Source organism: Phaenicophaeus curvirostris, chromosome 3, assembly GCF_032191515.1.
Source record: "Phaenicophaeus curvirostris isolate KB17595 chromosome 3, BPBGC_Pcur_1.0, whole genome shotgun sequence".
NCBI lineage: Eukaryota > Metazoa > Chordata > Aves > Cuculiformes > Cuculidae > Phaenicophaeus > Phaenicophaeus curvirostris.
The window spans coordinates 4,958,001-4,968,107 of record NC_091394.1 but is presented as its reverse complement, the minus strand read 5'-3'; the positions used below and the strand labels follow the sequence as shown (position 1 = coordinate 4,968,107).

Here is a 10,107-nt window from a genome sequence, read left to right as displayed (position 1 = left end):
AGCCACAGCCCCTCACTATGCAACTGTTGAAATCAAAAGGTTTTTTGCTTGAGAAGCAAGGGAGGAGATGGTCCTTGAATCCACACAGAAAATGACTACGGGCGCACTCATACAGCACAGGAAAATGATCTTGGCCAAAACCTTTGCAGCCCTTCTTGTACTTCAGTGATGAGCAGAATGCCCGTTGCTAATTGATGGCGCCCCACTGATTTTGTACCTTTTGCAGGATGTACCTAGTGCAAATCTCTTTTAAGAGGTTATTAGTATTACAGCTTCGAATGAAGCACGTCAGCGTACAGATCACGAGAGATGATTTTGAATAGATTTCTGGTGGTTGATTATATAAACGATGCCTCTTATTGCTGGAATAACACCTCAAAGGCAATATAATGACGACATGACAATGTATGTAAATCAAGAACTGCATGTGGGTTTATTTTACACTTGAGAAAACAGTGGATTTAATTGTGTGAACCAAAATGTACTGTACAATATTAATGATAAAACATCAAAATGTATAATTCATAGTGCATTGCTTGCTTTATTTTTATTTATTTATTTTTTTTGTCAGATAGTTCCTTTAAGTACATGCATCTGGAAAGATGCAGGTGCCAGTAAAATTTCTCTATTTATATCAAGCTGCAGGAACTAAATTTTATTCAAAAAGTGTGGTTTTACATTATATACACAGAAATCGAATATAAAATGACAATATAAAAAGTTAAAAGAGAAAGCATACAGCCAGAAGGTACAAAGAAATTTGAACAGTTTAAAATGGTACGATATGTAACATGTATTCTTTTAAGCTGATGCTGGCAATTTACAAGGAACAGAATCCAACATTTGCCCCATTTTTTTGTTTTCATTTACCAATGCAGCACACTATAGAAAGGTCAGCTTGTACCAAAGCTTAACATTTGTAAATAACTATAAACTGCAGTATTTTACACAGAAAAAAAAAAAAAGGAGGAAACAAAAGAGCATTTTTACACTTGTTTTAAATAACAGCTTGCATACTTTTTTTTTTTTTTTTTGCCAAAAAGTGGCAATTCTCAGCATCCATAGGGTTTGGGCATAGTGGCAAATTGGTTTGCTTTTTTTTTGTTAATTAGTATTTAACTTATACAGTTGTGGCTTCCTAACCCATTGAGTACTACACAGCTCTCCTTCTTCCAAGGACTGCATGCACAATTTCTTCACAAACCAGTTCTGCATTAGAAAAAAAAAAAAAAAAAAAAGAAGCTCATTCATTTAAAAAAAATAACGTCTGCTTCTGACACAGCTTTTATTTGAATGAAATGCCTTTAAGCCTTGTGTTTGTTTTGTTTTTTCCTTATTTACTTATTTAGTCACTGGGAAAGGCACAGAAATGCTATTACAGTTCTCAGAGGGTTAAAACTTGACACTACCAGGTTCTGTGACCTTTATTGTCATGGCAACTTTGCAATTTTAGGATGTCTCTTTATCATTGTTCTTTGTGTCTTTCTTTACGGCTAAATTAATGTCTCTCAATAGTGTCTCCCACTATATTCTACAAAAGATAGCTTAACATCAAGGACAGATGTTGAAAATAAAGGTCAGACTTTGACTCACAAAAAATAAAAACAGAAACAAAAAATAACCATGCACAGATCAGACAAAGAGCATATAAATATAACTACAAAATAAGTGTAAGAAAAACCAAGGTCCAGATAGGCAGTTCAGCAACAAAAGTAAGACTGATTTCAGAGGCTCAGGTCAGGCCTAGTGCAGTACTATGAAGAAGTTTAGTGCAATGTTCCCGTGGTCACTTGCATACCTGGCTGCTTACCTGGACGCTATTGTTTTTCTAACTCAGTTACATAGATCAGATGGTCCTCTGGGGACTTGCCATGTGTTTTACTAAGGTGCAGTTTGACTGCATGCTTGCTTGCAAAAGTTCGGTTACAGAGCTTACACTGGAATGTGGAGCCTAAGTCCTCCTCGGCAATTCCAAGTGAGCCCAAAGTCTTGTTTGCGAGGACTTTTGAAACATTCTGCTGTTCTTGAATCTGATTAAGTGGCAACTTTGACAGATCCTTCAAACTAAACCCAAGATGTGTCTCTAAGTGACTTATGTACGTAGAAGCAGTCCTGAACTGAGAGGCACAATCATTGCAAAAGAAAACAGGATGCCCTGTGTCCAAGTTCTTTAAAAATTTAGTTCCACCTGTCCTCCTTAACTGATACTTCACATTGGCCAGCCAGTGGCTAATTGTGGTCATGGAAAGACCAGTAAACTTAGAGATGTGTACCCGCTCCTGTGGACCTAAGTCCGACATAATGTATTTGCCTTCCGGGGTCTCCCTCAAGCTGGAAGCAAACTGGGCTTGAAGGATTAGAAGATGCTGAGGGTTCCAGTTGGACTGTCTGCCCTTCCTCTTGTGTACTGGTGACAGTTCATCCAGAGCCTCCTCGAAACTGCTCCCGTCAGCATCAGACTTCTCTGACACAGTAGACGGAGTCGACGACTTGGGTGTCAAACGCCCTGTAAGGTTCTTCACCATATCAGAAATATCCAGCAGGGCGCTCTCCCTTAGCGGGGATGAGGCAGAGTCAGCCACGCTGGAAACAAGAGGTTTGGTTTTTGACTTAGTTAAATCAATAGGTTGATCACTGTTCTCATAGTAATACCGATCAATAGCATCAGCCTGCTTGACCGGTGTGGCTGGGTAAATGGGTTTGTCCAACATGCTGTTGCTAATTTTGTACAGCATGGCCAAAGGGTCCAGAGAGGGGCTTACTGGCTTAGAAATTTTGCCTAAGTGGGTATTCATAATGGACTGTAAAGCGCTCAAAGGATTAATGAAGGATGGCTCAGGGGAATGATCTGTGATGATTCCTAAATTGTTACAGCCATTTGCAACCTTTGTTTTAAGTGGCTCTGTACCATTTGGCGTATGTGCTTCTGCTGGACTATCCTTTTTGACCTTCTGAACTTCTGCCTCAGAGCTCTTCTTCTGCTGCTGTTTGTTATTTGTTTCTTCTGCTTTTGGAAAGTCCTTGTTTTCTTTAGCAGCAGGTGACATAGGTTTGACTGGAGAACTCTTCTCTTTCTCCAAAGGCTTTTCTTCCTTCTTCACGCTGATTTTACCTGTAACTTTCTCCACCAGTTCTTCCATAGCAGATACATTGCTCTTGTGGGGTGGGGGTGTAAGATCTCCCGGGGAATGGATGAGGGCATTGTGTTCTGATGACAGTGATTTTACACTGCTGGCGTAAGACGGCTGCATTTGAACACTCTGCACTGCAGGCTGAAGGGGTTTGACCGTTCCCGGGAGCTGGTAAGCTGCATGAATGCTGGGATATCCTCCCCAGGAAGGAGCTCCATTCTGAGCTTTGCTGATAGCTGTCGTCACTGTGTTCTCCAGTGATTTCAAAATGTCTATTCCACCTTTAGGGCTGTCATCCAAGTCCTCCTCTCTGAGGTACTGGTACAAAGTTGTTGGCTCAAATTTCTCTGCAGAGTCCTCATTCTCTTCTTTAATTTTTTTCTCTGTTTCAGTGACCACCACCTTTTCCTTCTCTAGGTCTTTCTTTTCTTCAGAGTTTGTGGAGCCTGCTGGAGAATCGGGTTGCTTTTTAATGTTGGAGGCTGGTAGCCTCGTGTGGGTGGTGGGTGGAAGAGGTATGGACTGTATCTTCTCCTCCACCACAGGGTCCAATACTAGCTGTTTGCCTTTTTTGGAAGCAGAATTGGTCACCTTCAAGAAATGACCGGTGACCATCATGTGAGCAGTGAGTTGCTGCAAAGTGTCATGGGAACTGCCACATTCCATGCATTTCAGTATTTGGGCTTTGCGTGCCTCAAACTGCCAAGTGTAGCTAGCACCATTTTGATAGCCATAGCGATTGTTTGGAGTCACATAGGGGTTGGCAGTTTTCTGATCCTTTGCAGACTCACCTAGTGAAGCCTCTGCAGCAATCCCTGTTGGCTCAGGTGAACAAGGTGAAGCTAAGTCCTGAAGTGCTCGCTTTTTGGTAGAAGGGACCAATTTAGTGATGGCTGGTACTGGCTCCTTCAGAGGCACTTTCTGGTAATGCTTTGTTTTTATCATATGGACACTGAGGTCTTGCAAAGACTCAAATGAATGCCCACAGTACATGCACTTCAGCACTTTTTGGGCATCCTCTTTGCCTTCCATTTCCATAAGTGATCTTTTTCTAGGCTTTGACCACCGTTTGGTCTTATCCGCTTCTTTATCTCTATTGTCATCACGGTAATGTCCAGTTTCGTTCATGTGCACGGTTAGCTCCACCAGCGTGTCATACGCCGCACTGCAGTCTTTGCATCGGAACTTGCTGGCACCAGTGAACACAGACCCATAAAGTTTATTGTTTTGCCGGTAAAGCTGTACTGTGCTGAAAAGACTCGGCTCTGGGAGAAGTCCGTACGACGAGGTCTGCTGCAAAGTTTTAGCTAACGCAGCTTGGTGCCAGTCATAACCTGAGCCTCCACTGTTACTATTACTGTTACTAGTACTACTGGTAGTTGTAGTGGTACTAGTGGTACTGGTAGTACTAGTACTCTGGGAATTGGCATTGGTGTCAGTACTGGTGGTGTTTTCGTTCTGGCTGATTCCGTTGTTGCTGGTGGTTGGATTGGATTTCTTTAAGTCCAAAGCTAAACTGGACCAGCAAGTCTCTGAAAGCAAATTTGCATAGACAGCTTTTATTTGTGCCAAGCTGTCCTGTGGATAGGAAACATTGTCTGTGCACTGAGGATCCTCTTTCTCTTCTTTTGAGGAAGTGCTTTTGAAATGGGCCAACTGATCGCTGTTTTCACTAAACGGCGACCCATAGCCTGCATCCTGATTAGTTGCAGTGCTAACTGGGGAGTTCTGGTAGCTTTGAGCCTCTTTGATCTCTGCTTCTTCATTGCACAAATACTCATTCTCCTGGATGTCCAGAGACAGCCCGTCATCTTCCACGCTGTCTTCATCTATTTCTGCTGCTTTCAATTCCTCCTCAGGAACATATGCTAAAATACAGGAGGGGAGGAGGGGAGCAAAACAAGACAAAGTTATTGAACACACACATTCTACATCATTGCTGTCTTCTGCACAAAAAGCAGTAGCCATAAAGACAAATTTTGAAGATACATCCAGAAACCAAACTCACCATCACTCACATGCTCCACCTATAAATCCACACACTCTGTCCTGGTTGCAGTTTGATATCAGTGCTATCTAAGAATAAACTTTGACTTCAGCAGTAAAATATGTGCCAGGACCACAGCAGATACCATAACATCAAAACCAAAATGAAACAAAGAGCCTACTAAACCAGGTTTTATCAACTTAAAAAATGGCCTGGCACTGATTTACATTTATTGCACTACGTATGCACAACACAACTGCTGACCTGCACCCCTCAGACCTAGGCACTCAGAACCCCTGGACTGACCAACTCCATCTCATCAGGGTTTTTTTTTCCTGGAAAACTGGCTTTAGCCACAGCTTCAAGGGCCATTTCTGTGTCACTGATACCTGACTCTGATGGAGCTATACGGGGCACGCACGACAGGTCAGGTGTTGCAGGGTCTCCTGGTGCCTGGCTGTACTAGTTCCATCTGACAGCAGAACAGCTTTAATTTTCACAAGATGAAAAGAGAAGCAAGACTAAAACTGTTTGCTGAAACGGCAAGGATATACTTGGCCTCCTGTGATGATGTGATGTGGGTCCTGCTTTTACCATTTTTAAAACAGCAGCGAGGAACTAAAAGTAAATGTTAGAGATCAATTTTTAAAAGCAACAAACAAAAAACTTGAGACCTCCATCCCAGCTCGATTGTTTGCTTAGGGTAAATGTAAAACTTCACTATTGTATTGCCACCTGGTGAAACTATATAATCTTAGCAAACTATGTGTTTATCTATATCAACTATTTTTTAAACTAGCAAATGTGATATTCATGAGCAGATGGCCATTACATCAAAACACATTTACTCCAAGGGCCCAATTCACAGAAGTGGCTTCCATGTACCTAAGTGATAAATGTACACTTTCATTGCAAACCAGAAAATATACTTGTACACATTTCCCTCCAGTTTTGTAAGAGAAGCTTAAAAAAAAAAATCACAATGATAATGGAATGTAGATCATTTATAAGCATGTCAAGATAGAAAAAAAAAAATGGATTGTGAAGAATTTTCAGTGATCGAATAAAAAAAAAAGCCTCCTTGTCAGGTGAACTGTACAGCAGGTGATGCTGAAATGTGGGCTGTCCTTCCATGGTACAATACTGAAAGAAAGGCAGAAAAAAGAGGCACTTCTGTTCCCATGTGATATGTAGAAAATACGTATTATCATGTTAACTACGCTGAGGTCTTCTTCACCTGGGAGGAGGGTGTAAGTACACATTGATGGTTTTGTACACAGTCGCTAATATATTCTGAAACTTCTTTTCTGATAAAGAATCTGCTCTTACTGTAACACAATCACTTTTTGAAACGTATCTTTTTATTTTACAAAAGTAACAGTAGTATGGCCAAAACTGGATTCTGTATTCACATTTACAATTCAGTCTTAATGCAGCCCCTAACTACTTTAGTTTGATCTTTTAAGATAAGGTAGAAGAACAGCCCATCTAGTACCAGGGTAGTGCTGATGCCCACTTAAGATGCCCACCGCGCATCTTTCATCTGTCCTCTGAGAGTCACATTTTTTCCAGAATGGAATTTGATTTTTTAGTTTTTAAAAATGTGTTAAGCAGGATCCAATTCCTTACAGACTGCATCAATCTCCAGTGTTTTCTAATATATTTTAATGGGCCGGGGAGCATCAAGCACAATCAAAATCACTGCAGAAATCATCCTGGAGCCAAAGGGAGGAAGTTGGAAGGAAAACAGAAACAAAAAAATATTAAAAACGCATTTTGTCTATAAAATGAAGAATAAAATACAGAAATAGTAAAAGAACTCAGAAGTCAGTCAGCTTCCCAGTGTTGCAGTAATGCTGCTGTTGAAACACTCTGCAGGTATTTGAGCATGATAGCACCGCTGCAGTTGTGAATTGTAGATATGTAAGCTGGCTCGCTCCTGCAGCTACCGTCTAAGATCTCTTGGCTCTCTCATTAAAAACACCTGTTTTCACTCATTTCTAGCAGCAAAAGACAGGCTAGTTTTAAGTTTCAGAACAATAAAAACCATCTATTGAATACTACGGTTTCTGATTCTGAAATTAGTTTTAAACAAAAAAATAAACTATGCATAAAAATGGACAGCTACCATCTAGCATTTTTATTTTTTAAAAGAATCCAGAATTCAGCAATGATCAGCAGAAAATCACCAAGTAGAAGCTAAAACTGAGGGAGGTCACATTCTGTGTTTTCATGAACAGCTATCTTCTTCCTAACCTCAGTGGAACTATGCCAGTTTTCTCTAATTTTCGCATCTCAACATTTTAAATAGATAGATGTAAGAAACTGCTACGAGATGCTGAATGTTGCTATAGTCAATACAGCATTTTGTAAAGATCCGTTTGAAATACCTGCTTACATCTCTTTACTTAATTCTAAATTGCATAAATATATATTCCTATAACTGTTATATGTAAACATCTAAATATCTGCTTAAGTAGAATATTCTAGTTGAGCCAATATCCCGTCTTTTATTTTCCTTTAGTTATTTATGACAGCATATTTTCTCTATTCTCATACTTCTGCACCATACCATAAAAATAAAAGGAGCTAAACCACACAAGAAATGTTAAAACTACATAAAAGGTCACTGTTAAACTGTCAAAGCAAAGAAACTGAGTGTTAGGCTGAAATATCCATCTTCTACTTACTTTCCCAGTCTTAGGTTCTGCTCAGACTACTACACAATTGAGCTCACTCTCTTACCAATATATACTGCAATATAAGAGATAAGAATGCACAATTGGCCAGGACTCTGATTTTCTGATTTCAGAATTTAAGCCAGATTCGGGGAAAAAAAATGAATTTACATGATATGCACATCTACATGTTTGTACAGTTATCTGAAATAACACAAAGAAATAATGCTTCTTGAAAAAAAAAGAGAGCAATCTATCTGAAATGCTTAATTTCTGTCATGGCAATCAAAATGTTATTTAACTCCTTGAGTAACCATAGGATACATACAATACCTTTTCATTCAAGACTACTAATGTTTATAAGATGAATAGCAGCATACTCAACATATGGTATTTTGCAAGGCCAGTGCAATTCTCTGACTGAAAAGGTTTCTGTCAGAGATAATTCAGAAGTATACAAAACGTAGACTGTTAATTTCTAAAAATACATATGTTTTACTAAATTTCTCACAGAAATTTGACAAATAAGTAGGCTTCAGAATTTTAAACATAGCAAAAATATCTCTATTATAATAACAAGTAACATTATTTTGCATCAAATAAAAACATGAATTGTTCAGACCCTCTCCCTAAATTATTACAGGCAGCTCAACAGACAGACAGCGTATCTTTTCGTGACCAAAAAACTTTCAGCCATCTTCTCCAGACACTCCTGCATCCGCACTGACTCTGTTGGTTTACATGTGTCCTGAAACCACACACAAATACCAAGAGCTAGTATAAGCAATGATCCTCATCAATAAAAACTACATCCAAAGCAGGAAAAAAAATTGCAGAACACAATGTCAGCTTTTCTTTTCCTTCTCATTTGTGTGTACCTAGGCTCGGGCAAATACACATTGGAAAAATCTTCAAAACCCAGACAACTAAAAATTAGGGGGAGCAGTTTGTATTTCTTTTCTTCTTATTAAGGCTCGCTAATGTTTTCCCTGCTAAATGAACCTTCTGGATGCCAATGCTTCACATAGATACACTGTCATCTCTGAGCAGTGTTTAAAGCTGTGCATTCTAATCCAAGTGGACACGAGACGCTATATATTGCACATGTGAGTAACACAGCACATTGTGTTTGCTTACTGAGACTGTTTACACTATAAATACAAATCCATTGTTTGAAAAGGCAGACAGAGATCCAAAATGTAAGGATGTGGCTAAAAATATAAATATTCTCACATAAAACCTTTCCGTAACCTCAGACCAGCGCTTTTGAAGGAGTCTCTCTCTACAGAGCTATTCTTTTCCATTCAAAAAGGGATTCAGCGTTGAACACGTTATTTTGAAAAGGACAAAAAGTAATGATTGCATTTGGTTTTAACAGTCTGCAAAATTAAATGCAGTAAACTCTTCAAAGACCTGATTTTAAATCCTCCAAATAAATGCATTTATTCAGAAGAAACACCTAAGTATTGAAGGCCCCAATTCAGTAAAGCAATTGAATACTTGAAATAATTTTCACTGAAATGCATATTTCATAGTTTCAATACACAGGAATGGGTTTAGGTCTAAAATTCATTATAAAATCAGGGCCTGCTCTCGGACTAAACAATAGTGGTACAATGTGAATGGTCATCACTCTTCAACAGATGTTATTTCCACAGTTTCTAATATTTACCCAGCCAACAGGAGACAGCAGCTGGAGAAGTTTTCACAGCCCACACTGTCACCTTGCACAAACCACACTCTAGGCTGGGAGTGACTTCCACTGCACACAAGAATACATTTCACATCTTAGGCAAAAAGTACAGATAGAAAAGACAATCTATAGCCACACATCTCCCTCATTACAGAAAAATTAGAGAGGGAAAAAAAAAAAAAAAAAAACATTTACAGATAGGTTTCCAGAAGAAAGAGTCATAAGAGTTTTACAAAATCTCACATTGTGAGAGGTTAACATGCCTGCTGGAAGATCTGTGAATTTCCTATATTAGTATATACAAATGTTCATACAAAATTCTGGCACAGATGCTACGAATCTCTCTGTACGTCTGTATTACAATGTCACTACAGTAGAAAAATATGGGTTAGTTACAACAAAGGCAACACAGACTACCAGTCAACCAAATAACCTCACTAAAGCGGTTTGTGTCTTTCATTTCTAATTGCAGCCAAAATGGGGGGCAAACTACTGGAACTGCCTACCCTTTAATTCTAATGCAATGAGTCTGAAAAGTAGATCAGGTACTGTAACAAGAACAACCTCCGTGTTTCTAGCAGGTTGAGTGATAACCCTCAAAGGCATCCCATTAAAAAT

The 10,107-nt window shown here is 39.2% G+C and overlaps 1 protein-coding gene across 2 annotated transcripts in view; it reads right to left on the bottom strand.

The window, feature by feature from the left end:
- Positions 1–432: 432 nt before the first annotated feature.
- The window catches only part of TSHZ1 (teashirt zinc finger homeobox 1), a 54,135-nt gene continuing 44,460 nt past the window's right edge, over positions 433–10,107 (bottom strand). The window contains exons 2-3 of one of the 2 annotated variants that reach the window (XM_069853286.1): positions 1,811–4,999; positions 433–1,209 (exon numbers count right to left, since the gene is read on the bottom strand). In XM_069853286.1, the coding sequence (XP_069709387.1) occupies positions 1,818–4,999 (3,182 nt within the window). In that variant the 3' untranslated portion in view covers positions 433–1,209; positions 1,811–1,817. The other variant, XM_069853284.1, reaches the window with a different exon arrangement.